We start from the raw sequence: 20,898 nt of genomic DNA, 5'->3' as shown, positions 1-20,898 counted from the left end.
ATCTTGGTTCTGTTAGCTGCTTGGTGTGCGAGGCCCTTTGAAACACTTATATTTTATAGATTCATTGTGCCGTATGCTTAAACCCTTTTTTATATTTTTCCATATTAGATCAGAAGTAACCTATAAATTCAGTTTACTTCCAGTTCCTTGGCTAAATGCAAAAGCTGATAGCTAATGCTATTGGTCTGTTGGCAGTTGTTTAGGTCTGGCAGATGCCTGCTAAATGTTGGAATGTTTTTGGTATGGCAAAGAAAGAGCATTCAGTCATTCCTGATTGGTTATTTTTGAGCAGCATAATGTTGTAGTAATAATGTATAGGCGATTATGATATTAGTCAACAATCCTCTACCACTGATAATATTATGTTCCATGTAACAAAACCAACAATAACATAAAAATAAATGCTCTTTTTGTTAACTGGTACAATAAATATTCATAGTTTGACATAAGAAAATACATTTAGAAATATAGAGTCAGTGTAGTTGCATCCCATTCATTAAAAAAAAGAAGAAATAATCCATGCGTCCATAAATGGCCTTGGAGTCCCTGACACCCAAGAGGCAAAGAAGCAGAACCTATAGGGAGAGAGCAGCCAGACCAAACACTTCCTGGCTCCCATCCAATCACACACCTGAGATCTTAGTCTGTCACCTTAAGTAGTCCCCCATTCTTTTCCTTCTCATAAACCTGTGCTTAAATTGTTCCGTTCTACAACGTTTCCTCTTTTTTTTTTTTTCATATTATTTTCAAGCGGGGGGGGGGGGGGGGGGGGGGGGGGGGGTCTTGGGGTCCTGCAGCCGTCCGTCAGTCGTGCTTCTGGTGGCCTGGCCGTCCGTTGGAGCCGTTGCTGGAGGTGTGACAGGGCGGGGGTGTGACAGGGCGGGGTGTTTTGGCAGCGCATGCCCCGCCGGACCAGGCCTGGCTCCTGCTCCAACGCCCCCGCGCAGACCCCCTGGAGGGGGGGGGGGGGGGAGGCATGTAGGAGGAGGAGGGAGGGGACATTGAGTTTTAAACCAATAGTACTTTAACACCCAACAGATTCATCACCACAAGAGTACAGCTGTCAAGTCAGGACTATTTACGGTAGTGAGATGGAATCTATGTCTTTTTCTCAAGTGTATGAACAAACTTCAAGTAGGAGTCGATGACCGCTTGACAACGTTCAACGTCAGCATCACGTCCTGTCCGGTCAACAGCCTCGCTATGAAGACAGACCTACTAGATGTGTTCTCTTGAGACTATTTACATTATTATGAGTTAGAAGGCCTTGATAACCAACACATATGGCTGAAGGTTATCCCTGACTAAAAGGGTGGATGGTTTTCCTTAAAAAGAGGTGACTACAGTGTGTTGTTGCGGGCCAATGCCTCATACTCCTCGTCCTCCCCTACCGTATGTGATCTTCCCCGTGGGCTCAGGTTGGGCGGCTTTCAGGAGTTCAGAGAAGTCCTGATCGCTAACTCCCAGCATGGCTTCCAACACGGCTACCACGTCCGTGTCCTCCAACACTGAGTCCGCGTCCTCTCTGTGTGTTTCGTACATCTGTCGGGGGATAACGTGCAACAGAGGGGTTATTGCCAGACACAACACATAAACAGGACAGATTGCAAAAATGTTGTGAAAACAAAACAAAATTTCAAGGAAGCAGTGTTAAATGTAGTGTTATATCAGCAAGATGAAGGCATGTGCGATTTATTGAAGGTGCATATCTATTCTGTTTGAGCGGGCGCCTGCCTCTGGTGGAGGAATCCAGGATTTTAGATGGCCAACTAAGGAGGGAAGGGTACGTTCTTTCAGGCTGTTAATTTTTTTCTCTTTAGACAACGATTTTCTTCAAAATCGTACCTACAGCACCTTTAGCTGTGTTCAAAACCATTTTTTGCGTGTTGAGAATAAACGTACAGACAGACAGAAAGACTAACAGTACAGAGTGAAACTTGACAGTACCGGTACCTCAAAGGCTAGTTTCAGAGTCGCCATGGGCCGGGACAGCCGGCAAACTGCAGAAAGAGCGATGACGTACTGTCGCACATCTATCTTCCCGTCTCCCCTCTGGAAATAACATGAAAACAGAACAAGTGTTCAACGAATGGCAGAATGTGGTTTGAACGCCTTGTATGATTAGGGTACCTGTACTAATCACTGCATACAAAACACGTCCTTTCTTCAACTACACAGCCCACACCAAAATTGTGTTTCTTGGTTTGTAAATTTGTTAGAAAGCGTTGAATCTTGTAACAATGGACTGTGATTGAGAAGCGGTACAGGAAGTAGTATTGGCAGCACACATGCCTTTGGGTCATGCAACAGGCAAGTTGAAGAACACAGAAGTATGGGAGGTTTTCTGAGAAACGTCTTTTGCAGAAAAGGATTGTAATTTTTACGAGTCGTCATTCAAGGCAAAATCACACAATGGATTGAACTCCATTGTGTGGTTAAACAAAAGGGGGGCTTCTGAATGTGTGCGTTTGTGTACCTTATCAAAGAGCTTGTGTATTTTTGATAGTGTGTCGGAGTGGGGTAGGCCTAGGTGCAGGGCAAAGTCATCTAAGCCCAGCCGGTCTTCCCAAAGCTTCCTGGCTCTGCTGGCCTGCTGCGCCAGCTCTGGGTCTGTGGTCTTCGCTCGCAGCCTGCAAACCACACAAGACCTTAGGCCAAACCCGCAAAACGGTTGCTGGATTGCCGGAACAAATGAAACACCCATGCAAAAATATTTTATATTTGTTTGAATGTTTTATTTAACATTTAGCACAGCATTAGTATATTGCAACAGCCTTCCGTTTGTAGTTGGCCGAAGTTCCGCTCTCCCGACACTAGGTGTCCCTAGCAGATCAAATCCAGTTTGTATTTTAAAACAGATACGAGTCCCTCTGTTCCTCTACCCAGTTAAACCAGTTCTCCAGGTGCTGATGAACTCACCCCAAACGGCATATGTGTCGGTTGAAAGCAAGCAGGCTGCCGTTTCTCGCAATACACAGAGGCCCCTGTGATAGGCTCAACTGCAGGTCTTCCAATGTCAAATCTGTGAGTGGCAGCTGCAGCGCCCTATCAGAATGAGGGTTTGGGAATATGTATTAGTTTAGGAAAATATTCCCTTATCTATGTTATCCTTATCCAACAATAGGATGGCAAGGCAGCCAAGAACCGACAGGCAGTCTCTCACACACACACACTCACTTTGCCATGACCTGCCTGACATTGTTAGCGAACAACGCAGGATCGCTCTTCTCTTCCTCAGAGGGTGTGTATACGGGCAGGTACTGAGAAGGAGGGAACAGAGGATGATTTGAATACACGGGATCTGAGCCGACTTGGCGTGGGTGTTGGACCAATGGGTGTGCCAGGTGTCCTACCTCTATCTCTATGGAGTTGTGGAGCTGGCACAGGGTCAGCCAGAAGATCTTGGCGCTGGGAGATAAATAGTGGGGGGAAAGGCATGGATAAGTGGATGGGTGTGTTGATTCAACACGCAAGACAAAAGGCAAGTGGGGAGCACGTGGGAACCGCAACATAAACAAGTCAGCTGGGAGGTGGCCGGGCACAAGAGTCTCAACAAAGGATCAGTATTGGTTGGACAGTGTTGGATGTATATGCGCATTAACAGTATTGGTTGACAAGCAAATTTACATAGTGACATCTTAGAGGGTGCTTCTTTGTACTTGTGTGTTTACTTGTGTGTGCATGTGCATGTGTGTGCGTGCGTGCGTGTGTGCCTTACGCGCCAGGGCCTTGCCACGTCCATGTAACAGTATCCTGTGGAGAGGAAGGGGAAAGGGAAATGGTCTTAAGAAACACACACTGCATGTGCACACAAATACACACACACACTTGCTTACAAACACACAGCCCATTTTCCAATGACTCACGGCTCCAGTTTCGCGTACATCAAGACTTATTTGGACACCCAGGTACATATTAACCACATCAGAGTTCCCTACACAGCTGTCTGAGACCAAAATTCTCTTTTCAATTATTAACCCTATTTTTCCAATTGACCACACGGAAATATCCATCTTCAGTGTATCTCCTCTAGTGCAGACATGATATGGAAATTGAAAACGTAACCAAGGGAACTATGTTGAATACAAAAGAAGCAGAGCTCTGATTGGCCCTCCTCATGCTCCACCATGCCGCTCAAAACTGAACATCTTAAAAGGTGACATATTATACCACCAGGTATGAGTGTGATTAGCCATTACAAGCCTCTGGTGACATCACAAGTGGGTGTGTCCAGAAGAGGCAGATATTCATAACGGCTTCGGCTAATCTGACTCACACCTGGTGGTATAATGTGTCACCTTTAAAACTGTTGTGCAGCTCCTAAGGCTGTGCCGTCTCATTAAAGTTCAACGGGTATGTGTCCCGAGGACGACTAGAGAACTACTGAATCCTGGTCATTCGGATGTAGCCAAGATGTATATATAATATCATTATTAACATCGGATCACCTAATTGATGAATGTCCTGCAACATAACCAAAACTATCCTCATAGTAAAAGAATGGTTTTGTATGAGGGCAGGGTTGTGCAGTGACTAGGGCGTTCTGACTCCCAGCCGAAATAGTACCGGTTTTGATCCCCAATGTGCATAGTCTGCCCGTAGGCACCCACACGTGAGCAACATGCCTCACCTCGACCTGCTCCATTCTGACAGGTATTTCAATTCACTGCAAATCCTTGGATAAATATCTGCTGAATGACATTATCGTGCCTTTGGTAATAAACTGTTCACTATTGATACACAAGCTCTGGTTATTTATACCTGTTTACAAGCTGTAAATGAATGAATTGAAGTTCAACTTAATACGTTTCCCTACACTTCTTGTTCCTAAGGCAACGAGGACAACACTATTCAATGAAAAAAGTTTTGAAAGATCCATGAAGGCCAAGAGGCATTAAACCTATTGGAGGGGTGGAGATGTTGGTTTGTGTGTTTGTGAGAGAGAGTGAGACAATCAGACTGACAGAAAGAGGGAGGGGGACACCGTGAGAGAGAGGAATGAAATTACATCCCAGGCGAATATGAAGTCATTCAACGCAAGACAGTCACGCGCTATCGGGAGGGATAATGAAGTGTGTGTGTGTGTGTGTGTGTGTGTGTGTGTGTGTGTGTGTGTGTGTGTGTGTGTGTGTGTGTGTGTGTGTGTGTGTGTGTGTGTGTGTGTGTGTGTGTGTGTGTGTGTGTGTGGAAGGAAGGGGTCATGCTTAAACTTCAGTTATATCAGTAGGCAGTAGGAATTGTTTGTTTACTGTGTTACGAAACTCTAGTATGTAGTATGTTATCTGTATTATGGAATGTGTGAATAAGGAGGGTACGGAATGTAATCAGGAGGTGAATATTTGGATTATTTGCAATTTGGAATCAGTGAGGCCCCATCTGATTTGGCGGACAAGCGGATAACGTGGTAGAGATTGTTAGCTCCATCAGAACATCCGGGCTTTAATGCTGCCCAGAGTCAGATGGCGGGAAACAGTGAATTCAATATTCATTAGCCTATTCATTATCATTATCCATTATCCTGGAATGAAGGAATGTCTAGGTCCTGGAAGGCAGGATTGAATGCATAGGTCCTGGAAAGCAATATGGACTGTGTAGGTCTTGGAAGGCCAAATGGAATGTGTAGGTCATGGAAGGCCATATGGAATGTGTAGGTGCTGGAAGGCAGTATGGATGCACTTTTCTAGTATTTACCAGTTTGTTGGGATACCGCAAAACCACCGGCTGCACTGGGAGTCCTGGTATGAATGCACCTGGGGGGTAGAGGGAGAAATAAAACGAGGGCTCTTGTTTTGACCTTCATTGATAGCGTCAGTGACGTCAGTTAAGAGCGATGAGATTTTTGGAACCAGCAGCGGCCACGATCCATATTTGAATGAGGGCAGGAATTTAATGGTCGCCTCTCAGTAATCTTAGGCCAGAAGCCATTAACATTCTCTCCTTACCAACTCTTCAATGAAATTCAACAGTCACTCAAGAAAGATACATAATCCGGAGATTAACTAGTCACTGATTTCCTGACACAACGAAGAAGAAAAACGATTTTGTCTGTATGACGAGAAGGAAACAAAAACAAAATAAAAGAGAATCCCAGGAGCTGCAGAGACTCAGGTGTACACACACACACACACACACACACACACACCCCCCCCCCACTCAGGGACCTACATACAGGAGGGCACATACACTATTCATCACTGTGCCCCCACTCTTCTTGTGCTATGTTCAGTTTCTCATCTCGTCCGTGGACAGAGAGCCAACCATCACCGAGCGTCGCATGCTCCGCTCCTCCACCGAGCTCACCCCGAACCTTTACGGACCTGAACTGGATCCAAACACAGATGCCTAGCTTAACCTCTTGCCAAAGGAATACAGCTGAAAATTTTGCCTGCTGGCTAACACTGGCACATTTACAGAAATGTATATTAACTAACTGCCCTTTAAATAAATAAATGAAAAAAAATTAAATAAAAAATGCACTGCCCTGCTGCTTGAGGTTTCCTTGTTAGCAAAATAGCTACATTTAGCTGTCCCCCAGGGTGGGTCCAAACACTAATAATTACATGTGCCCCCGACTGGATCCAGGTGTGCTATGTGTCGTGTTTGTAGCTATTAAATAATGCTCTGTCCTTGTCCAGCACACACAGAGAGAGAGAGAAAATTACTATTCACAGGGTTTTTACATAGCATGTACCGCCCAGACACACCCACCCACACACACAAACTGCCGCTCTGCTGTCCTGATAGCCATTGAACAGATCTAACCAGAGGAGACAAATGCAGAGGCAAACAATAACCCACAGCAGACAGCTGGATAAACACCTGACACAGACACACACACACACACACACACACGCGCCGGCGTCCAAGCACTGTAGCATTGTCAGAGAGTGAGAGCCAGGCTTGGTGGGAACAACGAGAGTGGAAGAGAGGGATTAGGCACAGAGAAAGCAATGGACGACGGCATCATCACGTTATCTTGAATCCCACTCGTGGACAGGCACGTTTATGTTATCGTACATCACAGGTAACCCAGAATGGAATTAAACTGCAAATCACACAAAACGCATCACATTACTTAATAGAGGAGGATAAATAGCAATAATGTGACAAGTTGAGCTCTCTCTCTCCAATATGCTGGCCTGGTACCGTTTGTTATTTGCGCCTATCCACATCTAGGCTCCTCAAGAACACATGACCTTAAATCCACACTGCCAGAAAAGTTCAAAGGGACTGTTTGCATTGCTAACAATAGTTGAACAAAGTGATATTGTTTGACGGGGACTAGGTAATACAGGTGAGGCAGGTTGAAAAGCACACCAAAGGGGAATTTGTGTGCGTTTGCACTTGCGTGTGTTTGTTGGTGTGCTTGTGTCACAAAGTCATACCTGGTTTGAATCGGATCACACCTGATCGGTTGGTGCACGTTCCCTCTGGGAATATCATGATCTAGGACAAACATAATAAGACACTTGTGATAAAAATATTCATACCTGGGAAGCTGGTCATTCAGTGTGTGTGTGTGTGTGTGTGTGTGTGTGTGTGTGTGTGTGTGTGTGAGCTGTAAACCCCCCACCTGTCTGACCACATTCCACTGCGTAGGGCAAACAGTGCAACATGAACCTTCTGAACGTAGCTACTTCAGTCAGCATGGGTACCCCAGCAAGTGTTTGCTTTAGCAACCATACCTGCATGCAGAGGGGGGGGTTGTGTGTACGGTCGGTGTGTGTGTGTGTGTGTGTGTGTGTGTGTGTGTGTGTGTGTGTGTGTGTGTGTGTGTGTGTGTGTGTGTGTGTGTGTGTGTGTGTGTGTGTGTGTGTGTGTGTGTGTGTGTGTGTGTGTTACCTGGGGCCACTGCCCACTGGAGTGAGCTCTTCGCTTGATCTCCTCCACGGTCTTCCTCCGGGAGTCCTGGTCAGTGCGGAACACCAGCACAGGTCGGATGTAGCTGATCAGGGCTGGGGGGGGGAAATGGAGGGTTAGGGTTAGGTTTAAGGGATAGGGTTGGTACCATAGGGTAGGTGTCGTGGAAAAAATGTATCGGAATGATGGTTTAAACTTGTTAACCTTGTTTTCATTGCTACTAATCAAGTTCTCCTTGCACCTAGACTAGAGGTGGCCCCCGTCTTCTCTCTAAATTGAAAGAGGGGAAGGCCGTCTGCATTTGCATCGCCACTGCAGCCAAGTCTGGCCACGAGGCCATGCTAATCTCCAGGCTTCTTTGATGTGTGGATTCCTTAGATGCTGTTTTGCATCCTTGCTGACTGCGGTCCACTTCTCCCTCATAGTGTATTGCAAATTAGCTTGGCCTCTGCCGCCATGGCTCATTTCCGCCATTGCTGATCCTCAACTCTCAACGTGGGCACTCCCTCCACCTTTGTTTTCTTTGCCGTCGGCCCACGATGGGAAAGCTCCCCTAAAATAGTCATGGAAATCCATTATTTGTTTGAAGAGGTTTGGTAAATCACTGCCTTTGTCTTCCAAGGATCATTCCTAAAATAAATACATTTTCATAAGTAGGGATTGGTTTTGGCTCCTAGGTTACGATATGGTTGGTGGGGGAGGGGGAGTTGTGTGTGTGGAAAGGGGAGTGCTAGAACGTGTTGAGTATCTCTAACAGGTAGTGTGTATAATGTATGCATGCATAAAAAAGCATGTCGTCAGATAGTGAAGGCCAAACCCCAGTATAATGAGAAACAGATTGCACAGACGTACTACACTTAAAAAAATGAAATTGATCCGCAACATTTGTCTTGACCCCAACACATCATCAGAGCAGTAAGGGTTCAGGAACCTCTGATACGGTAGTATTCAACCCCCAAAACGGTATGTGTCCTAAAAGTCCTGTAAGAAATGTGTAGCTTGTGCACTTCTTGCACTCACATCATCCCCTCCAAAGCTGAAACCATAACGACGCCCTTGATAGAACCGATATAGAACTAATTAGGACCAACATCTAGCTCAGATATGACCTATACATTGGAGCGATCACTCACTGCCCCACACAGGGATGCTCATGCTCTCCAGCTTCGTGACGATGGAGCTCATCGTCATGGTAACCGGAATGGCATCGAAGTAGGTCGAGTGGGGGGCCATGGTGAGGATGGGCACCTGGGAAGGGGGGGCGGGCGTCCCTTTGACCCGGACCCAGTGGAAGCCAGTGCAGAACCACAAGGATCGCATGAGGACACGCAGGCAGACGTCAACCAGCCTGCAGGGGGCCATGAGAGAAGGGTGTAGAGATACAGAGATAAGCATCTATAAAAAACACCTTTACAAAAATGGCCATAGAGGGCAATCTGAGACCATGTTTACGTCATAGCCTAAGTTTTTTTTTTTTTTTACAATTTGTGCAATAAGGTGAAGATTTGGAATCAATTTAGGATCAATCAATAGCACTACTGCGTGAGCCCCGGCCTCTAATACGTTTTCTTCTTCTTTTTTTTTCGCTTTGATTATCGTCACACACACACACACACACACACACACACACACACACACACACACACACACACACACACACACACACACACACACACACACACACACACACACACACACACACACACACACACACACACACACACACACACCTCCTCCAGCAGGACTGGGGCTCCACGGCGCCTTCCGAGCGGCCCAGGGAGGCGGCAAAGGCGAAGGGCCAGGCCAGCAGCATGACGAACGCCGTCAGCAGCACACGCACCGGGAACACCGTCACCGACATCAGCCCGATCTGGAGGGAGGGAGGGAGGGAGGGAGGGAGGGAGGGAGGCAGGGAGTGAGAGAGAGACATAGAGGGGAAGAAAGCTGTGCAATATTGGGAGTGTGACATTCTCTGAATGCCTGTGTGCTACACGTGACGCACGCCCATATATCCACCATGTCCCCGATGCTCTCTGCACACTCATGGTAACTTAGGCTCCGACATGGCAACACCCCCCCCCCCCCCCCCCCCCCCACCCCCCCAAATGGTTACCAGTCTATGCGTTCTCATGGCGACTGCAGACCTATTATATTCATGGCACCCAGAGAGGGAGAAGGAGAGGGAGGAGGGGTAAATTGATTTACAGACATCAGGAAGAAGCAAGTGGCTATCCATCAGGGAAAGACGCAGAGCGGAAGACAGAGAGAGAGATTCCTCGGGAAACAGTCAGGAATGAGCCTCTCCGGCATGTCAAATATGCACGTCAACACAGACACCATCTTCAACACAGCAAGCCTCTACACATGGGAGTTAGTTTGGTTTGAAATGTGCTGGGGACAGAGATGCATTCGGACGTGCATTTTCAGAAGTGCTGGGTACAATGAGGATGCACTCTTTTTTCTCTCTTTAGTGCAGGTAATGAAAGGTTCTGAAAGACGGCATACCCATGTAGCTAATTACTAAGGAATAGAATGTATACAAAATCTGTCTGGCACGTTTTATGAAGAAAATTTTCCAAAAAGCATCGGACATATGACCCACTGTGTTCTGCTCCATGTATCCAATGTTGACAACGTGACATGACATGGCTAATCTAACATCATAAACAAGAGGAGCTAGGAAAGGAAATTAACTGCGTGTTTAAGTTCAGAAGGGGCAAACGTATGGCTACACACAGCAGACATACGTCGTCAAGATTGAAAAAGAAAAAAATATTTGTTGCACAGCTGAATGCTGTATCACATCATGAGCTGGCTGTTCTCGTTTCACAACACGCATTCCATCCAATCTAGCCTAAATCAGGCAATCTGACTAAAACTCATGCACTCCCCACCACAATTATTCCAGAATTCAAGCAAAGCAAGAATGACCAAAAGTCACTTTGTGTCAACAAGAGAGTGACTCCACCGACTATCAATTGCAAGTTAAAACAGCCGACCACTTGAATGCAAAAACCACAAAAGACCTCGCCACAGCACCAGCAAATCGTATGCAATAAATATCGCGTCTTACCTTTATTTATGTGGCAGTGGTCTGCAGATGCATCCCGTGGCGTAGCCTACCACATCCATTTAGTTCAACAGGTTATCGTTCTGATACTGTCTATGGTACTAGCAACCTGCTCTGGTGATTTTTACCTGTCTTGATTGTCTGATGCCTCATCATTGCATCCCAGCCAAAGGGTATTGGTATTAGTATTGGCTACTTGCCAAAACGAAAAAAATACTTCACACAATGTGTCTCTTTGCAATGTATTTAATCATTCGTAGTGTTGATCAGCAGAGAAATATTTCGCCAAAGTCCTTGACGTTGCTTAGCAAAAGAATACGCTGAGGTAGATAAGTTACCGGACTGCGGAGTGATACAGATGACTTGAATCAGAGGCAAAAAATCCACTTTCCTTGACAGCGGTCAAATATGCTGGATGTGAGTGAGCATTCCACGGCGTTGAGAAGAGCCGTGTAATAAACAAAAATATTTGACAGCTGAACGTTGGGAAGGCCCATGTAGGTGAATGTAGCAGTCTACAGCATTGAGAAGAGCCGTGTTATTATAATCCATAATAATTCAACTCGAGTTTCTTACAAAAGTGGGTACAAAATGAACACTGGTGGAATCGAGCGGAATTTACGCCTATGCCTCTACAGCATCTAGACGATGGGTCAGTCCCTCTTGAATTGAATTATTGCAATAAAGATGAATTGGATAAGGATAATTATCAACATTAAAACTGTGTAGCCAGCTAATATGATAAGTAATTTGTGTGTGAAGTGTGACTGCAAGGAAAAGCTAAATAAAAAGGAATTCCTTCTCGCCTTTTATTTCTTTAAATTTAATAATGAAACAGGATGTCATAACCCTTCTCTTTCTACTTAATATATACAGTAGAGTGCGTGTGTGTCTGTGAATCCTGCAACAGGATGTCATACCCTTTCCCTCAGTCCATATCCATAATGAGAAAAAGATAGTGTGTGTGCATGCATGCGCGTGCGTGTGTGTGTCATGTGTGCATGTGAATTCAAGAAGGTCCTTGACAACAGCGGCATAAAAGGTCACGGCCTTATTCAGCACCATACCTCCATGTGACTCTCCATTTCATCACCCTCATGTCTTTCTTCACAATCATCTCAGTAGACTCAACCTTTCTCCACCCATCTTTCTCTCCATCCGTACAAGCGCGCGCGCTCTCTCTCTCTCTCTCTCTCTCTCTCTCTCTCTCTCTCTCTCTCTCTCCTCCCCCCTACAGGTGCAAACTGCAACAGTGGATTAATAAATAAACAGTAATGGGGCTGATTTATGAGGCTGTAAAGCCTCCCACCATCTCCTCCCCCTCTACATCCTCCTCCTCTTCCTCCTCCTTACCATAGATGCTCCTTTCCACGGGATAACAAATCTATCTGTCTGCAGTACCCCAGGGCACTCTCCAGTGGGGGGGAGGAGGGGAGGAGGGGGATATGGAGGGGGATGGGCATTTACCATATTCTAACCTTTTGTTTTTGTGGTGTCAGCACTGACCCACTCTCTACAGATCTCCTTTGGGGTCTTCTTCAAGCACCAAGGAGTGTTTGAGGTCTTCAACTGGCACAAGGCAGGGTATACAGTCTGCCTGGTTTCGGGGACGGAGCTGAGGCTACACAGAGGGGGCTGCACAGTGACACAGAGGCCGTACGGGCAGAGGCTCGCTGAGTGTTCAGTGAGAAGCAGGGACGCGCACGGCAGAGTCGCGCTGTGTGAAATATTCAGGAGGCTCTGGGGACCCATGACAGTGCCATTGTCTCCTACTCTTGGCACACACACAGACACACACACGGGCACGCACACGGGCACGCACACGGGCACGCACACGGGCACGCACACAAATACACACGCTCGCGCATTTGCAAAACAATGCCGTTCACACCGAGTGCTACATGGATGCCTTGAGGCATTAGGCCGTGCAACATCAAAGCGGATTATTGCCGTTAAACATTGCAATAAGTGCAGACACACATGTGCACATAAACAAGCATGCAAGTGTGGTACGAAAAGTGCAAATGACCTACAACACAGCAGCAATCATACAGAAACAACCATCCACAATACAGAAACAAACAATTTAAGGGATCTATAATTTAATAATCTATATTTTAGACCAGAAAAGGAAGACCAGGTCTTGGAATAAATAAAAGCAAAGTAGAATAGCAATGAGGAGTTTGTAAGCAGTGTTTTAGGATGCAAGATTATGAAGAAAATGATCATTGGGAATATTTATTATTAATAATAATAATAATAATAAATCATGTATTTTGATGGCTGGTAATGACCAGATTATGCGATTCAATTTATATTCTGTGGCACTTACTGAATATGGGAAACAGGGTAATAAGGCTATGCTGAGTTGCAAATGTTTGTAATTAGTTTTTATAATTGTCTTAAGTTTTTGGTTGTTGAATACATAAATTTCACTTTGACGATTGGCTAATGCAGCGGCCAAAACGGTGGTTTCAATTAAGAGGCAATTAAGTGTGCAGTCCTTCTGTGTCTACTATGAGCTCAACTGCAATCCAAGAGTAACCCATGGTTTGTGTATTTCAAGCAGTACAGTGAGGAGGTTGCTTTCCTGTGAAGACCATCATTCCCTTTTGAAAACAGAGCACATTAGGCCTGGAATTTGTTCTTGTGACATTAAAGCATGAGCTGCCGCACGACTCAAGGCTCTAGCTCACTGTGCATAAGAACTGCAATACGTAAACCCATCGATTTCAAATTCCCTGATGGAGAGCGAATCAATTTATACTTTTAAGAAATCCCCTTGGTTTTTCTCTGGTGTTGTGCAGGCTGTTTATGTTTATGTTACTGCTTCTGGTTTCCTCAAACCTTACCCGGCCGTACCCCAGTCTTAATCTAAGTATAACCCTATGTTTAATATATTAAAATCTTTAAAATCAAAGTTTGTGACCCAATACACACATACAAGAGAGACACTTCTGATCCATGATGTTCTGTTGGTCTTTGTTACCAAAGTAGTTTGGCAGGAAAAAAGGTGACACCTTTTAGGGGAAGAAGAATGGAAATGGTAAAATAATCGGGCGGGCCCGTATCTTACTACATGTTAACTGATTACTCTCATCCCCATCTCTCTCCCTCTCTCTGTCCCACTATATTTCTCCCTTGCTCTCTCTCTCTCTCTACCGCTCAACACCTTATCCTTCTCTCTCCCTCCTGGCTCCATTTCTCTCTCCCTTTATCTCCCTCTATCACTCTTCTACTTTCTCTCCGTCCCTCTGTTTCTGTCCCCATCTCGCGCTATCCGCATCTCTCTTTCTCCACTCCACTCCTCATCCTCTCTCTCTCTCTCTCTCCCTCCCTCTCTCTCCACTTCAAAACCACTTCCGATCATTATTTCAAACCGCAGATTGCCCCGAGACCGCCCACACTCAGGGAACTTGGAAAGTTGATCTGCTTCCAGTGGAGAGAACAGCCCCCAGGGGTACACATTAATTGCCCCTGGCTAATTGTCAATGCTCAATAGCAAAGGGTACACGACCAATTCCACCTGGACTGCAAAGTGCACACACTCACACACTTGTGCACGGAACACACAAACACACCCAGCGTGTTATACCCTGGAGGTGTCGGTGGTTTCTGTGTGAGAGGCTCTGAAAAGGTGGAGGAGCAATGGGAAATCAGCGTGCACATGCAGGTGGCATTTTCACTTATCAGCTCAGGTCCAACTCGTCAGCCTGCCTATAGAATGTGTGCTGTGAGTGAACTTAGTCCCCATGGGCTCAGTGAAACAGCCCCAAACCAGTGTATCCTGTTTGACTTTTCTTTTTTTTTTTACTGTGGGGTCACACAAAAAAGACTAAGAGACACTAAGAATGCTGTGCTGCATAATCTAGGTGGATCTTGTTTGCTTAAACCAAAGTATTCCAAGTGTTTTTAGCCATTTCTATGTATAAGCAATAAGTCAGGGTTAATATTTTGCTTAACATCAGTATTCATCCAGTATTTATCTGGCTGATCCTTTAATGATGCTCTCTTGTGACAATCCCAGAGTTCTGGGAAAAAAATATAATAACATACAACATCCCAGCCAGCTCTTACTGGTTTGTGTGCCAAATGCAGGTAAACATTTTTAGAGATCCCCAGGTGAGGAATTCATGTGTACTATAAAGCACAGTTGGTGCCACACCCACATGCGTTCCACATGCACACACACACACACACACACACACACACACACACACACACACAAACCCACACCCAGAGAACATGGAGCAAAGAAGTGTTTGCTTTCTGTCAGAGTTTGTATGAGAGAGAGAGAGAGAGAGAGAGAGAGAGAGAGAGAGAGAGAGAGAGAGAGAGAGAGAGAGAGAGAGAGAGAGAGAGAGAGTGGATGGTGGCTACTGGATGCGTAAACACTACACATAACCCAACAACAACCGTTTGGATCAATGTGTTAAATCATGAATGAATCAAAGTAAAGGAATACTTCATATTCTGAGCCGCTGCTGGTTTGGCAGTTCGCAGATATGCAAGAGGTAAATCGGGTTTTGATCAAGCTGGACAGAATTCCCAGTGAAAATGTTTTGACACGCGTAAAGTTTGCACGCTAATCAATGTGTCGAGGGAGCAGCATCGAGCTCCGTTCAGACACAGAGAAGGTGACTGAGCAGCACTCGGTCCTTCCCAGGTGAATGGGCGACGGCTGCCCTCATTAAGTCTTACCTTGATTTTGTCTGAGAGGCTAAATTTGACGTCGTGAACGAAGGGATTAATCGACGGGGGATCCAGTTCCGAGGCATCTCCATCTACCCCGTGTGTCAACTTCATTTCAAAAAGAAACAGGGGACTGACTGGCGCTGAACCAACAGATGTCCAATTATACCAGCAAAAGACGCAGATGGTCCAGCTCGAGTCAGGTTTGGCTTAACGCTGTCCAGCCTCAATGGAAGAACTGTCTGGTGTAAAAAGGGACATGTGATTGGGCGGAGGTTGACGTTCGTTCAAGACCGATGGCAGTAGATATGCGCATGCGCAAGGGCGCACATACCCCTACATACACATGTCCTCGTACAGGCTACACTCACGAATATCTATCACATCAATTGAATTACAAGACCCGGGCGAAGTTGCTTTTTTGGTGCTTTCGCTTTGGAACCATCCTATGTACAACGTGATGAAGCAGTAGGAAAACGTTCTCTCTTGAGTGTAACATAGAATACACGTATGCGGTTTAACCGTGGAACAAACCGACGTCCGCCAAATATCTCAGCTCTTCCATGGTAGGCCTATCTATTGTAGAGACATAGGCCTAGTTTCCTCCCTCATTTGATGCAACCGCTATTCACCTAAATAAAAACGACGCTGCTTGTCCCAAAATCCATTCCGACAAAAAACTAATTTCAAACCATTCCATCCAAAACACTTCTAAAATATGCCTGTCGTTTTTTGCAACATGAATACCATATCTTTACCGTATTTTTGAAAAATCTAACATGATAAAGTTACCTTCAAAGCATTACAAATGGCGTTTCACTATCGCAAAATAACAGACGAAACTTTTAAGCTGAATGTATGCGCTTCCCTAGTTTTCTCGTGACGAATGCTTGAAATAAGCAGTGGCGCCCTCGTGTGGTTTGTCTACCAACTTGCTGAGCAGAGACGGATCAATGAATGCAAGTGCCCCTGACTGCAGCCCGCAGATCGAGGAGGAGCTAAATGTGGGCGGGTCTAAACGTATAACCCATGGTTTTACCCTCTCGGGCGCCATCTGGTGGCGGAGATCCGGCAGCACATTCGGTAATATGGAAAAAGGTTCATGCATTTGATAGACTTTCCTACTTTTAACTTGTCATTTCAAATGTCTTCTTTAGACTGGTAATCAAGTCCAACTCGCCAGCCGGCGAGAGGAAATCCAACCACGCCGCTTTAGAGAACATGTCTATATTCTTAAGCCGTAAAAGGGGTCCTGGACTCCAGCACAGAGTTGCCGAGTGAGCCCCTGGACATGTCTAACATGTAAAAACGGACAAAGGGGCCGGGGGAAGACCAAGACGCAGCCGCGCAGATGTCTTCCACCGAAACGCCCCTGAGTAGAGCCGTTGAAGAGGCCACGCTCCGTGTGGAGTGAGCTTTAACGCCCAACGGTGGCGCCAAGCCCTGCCGAGAGTAGGCTAAGCAAACACCCTCACATACCCAGCGAGAAAACCGCTGAGTACAGCCAGCAACTATTTAAATTGTTAGATAATGTATTGATAAAGATATAGGTATAGATATAATTACTCTAATATACTATATATATTAATTACTAAATTAATTAATAACTATAATTCAAGCAGTTCTCCCATGCAAACGTACACATTTACATTGAAATAAATAGAATAACGAAAAACGTGTTAACCATCAACCCCTATATATGCAACATTTGCAACAGAAAATAACTTGCCGCTTATTTTTCTCGTTTTGCACATGTGAAACTGAAAGTGTTTCGACATCTCAGACTTCCCTCGCCAAACAGTAATGTAATAGTCAGCAACAATCAAAAGAGCGTGGTGCGGGGGGAGATCTGACCGAGATGTGACACAAGTTGCTCAAAGGATTTGTGTCCTAAAAAAGTTCAAGTTGAGGGTGAAGGAGGAAGAGGTATTTATCTTCATCTGGTCACATGATATATAATTTAGAATTCACTCCCACACCAACAGCTGCAGAGTATGGCTTACATTCTACTAGCCTACTTATTCTAATATTAAGGAATACAATCCTACATTACTCAACGTATGTTGAAGACGGGAAGAGGGGGAAAAAACGCCCAACGGTGGCGCCAAGCCCTGCCGAGAGTAGGCTAAGCAAACACCCTCACATACCCAGCGAGAAAACCGCTGCTTAGAGAGAGCGCGGCCCCTGCTAGCGTCGCTATAACACACAAACAACTGTTGTGTGGAGCGGAACGCGGCCGAGCGAGTCACGTACATAGCCAGCGCCCGCACCGGGCACAGGAGATGCAACTCCGCCTCCGCCTCACTAGAATGAGGCGGGGGGTGAAAAGCCTTAAGCACAATATCCCTCGACCGAAAATAACTATCAATGTTCTCCGGGAGGAACGCAGGATTAGGTCTGCGCAACGCGAAGGAGCTGTCCTCGTTTAGCAACAAGCAACTCGGGCTGACAGACAGAGCGGTTAGCTCACCGGCCCGCTTGGCAGAAACCAAGGCCAACAAGAGTGCCGTCTTAAAGGACAGGGCATCCAAGGGGGCCTGAGAAAGAGGCTCGAAAGGATCCCTGGACAATCCGCGCAACACGGTGGGGAGATCCCAGCGTGGTGTAAGCACGCGTGAAAACAGGCCTAACCCGTCTAGCCCCACGCAAGAACCTCTTGACCAGTGGATGGCTGAAGATCGGTCCACCATCACAGCCTGCATGGCCAGCCGAAACGGCTGCCGCATAGACCTTGATAGTGGAGAAGGCCAAACCTTTTTCCAATAAGTTTTGCAGAAACGAAAGCACACTTCCCACTTCGCATCGAGATAGACAGCGTGGTTCCTCTCACACCAAATAGAGAAGGCGCACCACTTCGCCGCATAGAGGGAAGAAGTAGAAGGCGCACAAGCGCTCTGAATAGTGTTGATAACCGTCTCAGGCAAACCTTTGCCCTGCAGGATCAACCTCTCAGGAGCCAAACCAACAGCCGTCCCGAGACATCGGACGGGTGGTGCACCGTCCCGTGGGCCTGTGAAAGCGCATCCGGCCTGAACGGTACCGGCCACGGCGCCGACCACGAGAGCGCGGCCAGCTCTGGAAAACACAGAGCTGAACGGTTCTCCGGGGCCACTAATATCAGGGACAGTCTCTCCTGTCTGACCCGTTCCAGAAGAGGAAGGATCAGCTGGAGCGGGGGAAACGCATACAAGAGAGCCCGCGGCCAAGGTGTGTGTGCCCACGCATCCACCCCCAACGGGGGAAGATCCCGAGGGCTGAGGGAGAACCACCACCTGCAGTGCGTGTTCTCCCTGGACGCAAAGAGGTCCACCTGCGCTGTCCCGAACCTCTGCCAGATCAGTCTGACAATGTCGGGATGTAACCGCCACTCGTCTCGGCGGGGACCGCCTCGAGACATGAGGTCCGCCCCAAAGTTCTGGGCGCCCGCGATATGCAGGGCTCTCAGACTGAGGAGATACTGATGAGCCCAAAGCCAGAGCTCGACCGCCTTTCGGTGGAGAGCAGGGGAGCGGACTCCCCCCTGTCTGTTGATGTACGCCGCCGCCGACACGCTGTCTGTCCTGATCAGAACGTGGCGGCCGCGCACCAGGTGAAAGAAATGCAACAGCACTTTCCTCACAGCGTCAAGCTCCAACACATTTATGTGTGCTATAGGGGGCGTGCGCCACTCGTCTCCGACCGAGTGAGAGAGGCACGTTCCTCCCCAACCCGTCAACGAGGCGTCCGTGAAGACCACTACGTAGGACGCCACCCTGCCCAGGGGAACACCCCTGAGAAGGGCGGAGGGTCTTTTCCAATATTCCAGGTCTGGCGACACCGAACGGGGAACGAGGAGCACCCTGAGCTTGTGTCGCCTGGGGTCCAACCGTTGGCGAGCAAACCACCGCTGGAGTCTGCGCATAAAGAGCAGACCCAGGGGGACCACGGGGTGGGCAGCTGCCATCAGCCCTAACAGGCGCATGGTGGACAGTGCGGTCACGTTTCTGCGAACGTGAAAAACGGGAGAGCGCCGACAGGATGGCGTCTCGCCGAGGAGGCGAAAGCATCGCAGTCATGGTGGCTGAGTCTAGGCAAAGCCCCGAGTAGACTGTCTGCCGGCTGGGGAGCGGGGAGCTCTTCTCCCAGTTGATGGCAAAACCCAGGAAGGAGAGATGGTTTATCACCAACATGGTGTCCCTTCTCGCGGTCTCTTCTGAGTTGCTCAGAATAAGCAGGTCGTCTAGGTAGAAGAGAATCCTCTGTCCCTGACGCCTGAGCGGTTCCAACGCCGTCTCCACACACTTCGAGAAGGTGCGCGGAGCCAGGGAATAGCCGAACGGCAGACACTGGTACTCGTACGCCATCCCCATAAAGGCAAAGCGGAGAAACTTCCTGTGCGCATGCCGAACAGGGACGTGGAAGTAAGCATCCTTGAGATCCAGGGATGTGAACCAATCGCCCTCTCTCACACACCGGAACAACGCTCCGACAGTGAGCATTCTGAACTTCCTCGTGGCAACGAATCTGTTGAACACGCGAAGATCCAGAATAGGTCTCTTTTCCCCTGACTTCTTGGAAACCAGGAAGTGGGAATAAAACCCTAGGTGAGTCTCATGGGGGGGAACGACAGTGATGGCCCCCTTCTCCAAGAGATGGGCCACCTCTAATGCCAGAGCCCTGCTCGCAGCCGGGTCCCGTAGCGTGGTCTCCACCAACCCCATAAAGTGTGGGGGACGACGCTTGAACTGTATGGGATGGCCCCATCTCAACGTGGTGTCCAACCACGATGGCAGAACGCACCGCTCTTGCCAACACGCATAGCGGTCGGAGAGAGGGCGAGCCGACAGCTGAGGAAGACCGTCCAGGAATAACCCGTATTCCTCTGCCCCTACCGCCTCCACACTGCGTGTGAACCAAGGGGGGCTTCCCATGAAAGGGAGGAGGCTCAGCGAGCGTAGGAGACGTACCAGAACCAGCCGCTGTAAAAACAACGAGCTGTCTAGACGTCGCGCTGGTGCCCACTGAACAGGGAGCGAGCCGCCCGGCCGCCACACCTGTGCGCATGCGCTGTCCGCAGGCTGTAGCCACAGCGCGCGGACCCGTCTCCTCACCTATAATGTGGGGAACCAGGAGACCGCTACAAGCGGCCGTATCCACGGGCTCGTGCAACGAGTCTCTGATCCGTCCACGAGGCTCCAAATGATGCCGCTTTTTAGAAGCAGGTGAACCAGAGGCCATGTGAACACGCCGTCCGACCGCCACCCTACAGCCACCGGGCTGAGGGGGGGAAAGAGGCA

At 47.6% G+C, this 20,898-nt stretch overlaps 2 protein-coding genes across 2 annotated transcripts in view; both read right to left on the bottom strand.

The window, feature by feature from the left end:
- lpcat1 (lysophosphatidylcholine acyltransferase 1) lies at positions 1-15,945 on the bottom strand. The gene is made up of 14 exons (XM_060043476.1): positions 15,632-15,945; positions 9,591-9,730; positions 8,994-9,208; positions 7,843-7,955; positions 7,386-7,446; positions 5,692-5,750; positions 3,719-3,753; positions 3,354-3,408; positions 3,178-3,260; positions 2,920-3,045; positions 2,477-2,630; positions 1,954-2,052; positions 1,392-1,542; positions 1-952 (listed from the first exon to the last, which is right to left on the bottom strand). The coding sequence occupies exons 1-14, from the start codon at positions 15,734-15,736 to the stop codon at positions 747-749; spliced, it is 1,602 nt and encodes a 533-aa protein (XP_059899459.1). The 5' UTR covers positions 15,737-15,945; the 3' UTR covers positions 1-746.
- Positions 1-20,898, bottom strand: part of ndufs6 (NADH:ubiquinone oxidoreductase subunit S6) — a 59,316-nt gene that overhangs the window by 1,258 nt on the left and 37,160 nt on the right. The window lies entirely within an intron of this gene.

Source organism: Gadus macrocephalus, chromosome 22, assembly GCF_031168955.1.
Source record: "Gadus macrocephalus chromosome 22, ASM3116895v1".
Classification (NCBI taxonomy): Eukaryota; Metazoa; Chordata; class Actinopteri; order Gadiformes; family Gadidae; genus Gadus; species Gadus macrocephalus.
This window is presented reverse-complemented; position numbering and strand designations above follow the sequence as displayed.

Coding starts and splice junctions, on each gene's coding strand:
- lpcat1 (XM_060043476.1), bottom strand. CDS start 15,736: ATGAAGTTGACACACGGGGTAGATGGAGATGCCTCGGAACTGGATCCC. Junction 7,956..8,993: donor GAGCATCCCTGTGTGGGGCA/GTGAGTGATCGC, acceptor TCCCCCCCCCAG/CCCTGATCAGCTACATCCGA. Junction 2,631..2,919: donor CGACACATATGCCGTTTGGG/GTGAGTTCATCA, acceptor TGTGGTTTGCAG/GCTGCGAGCGAAGACCACAG.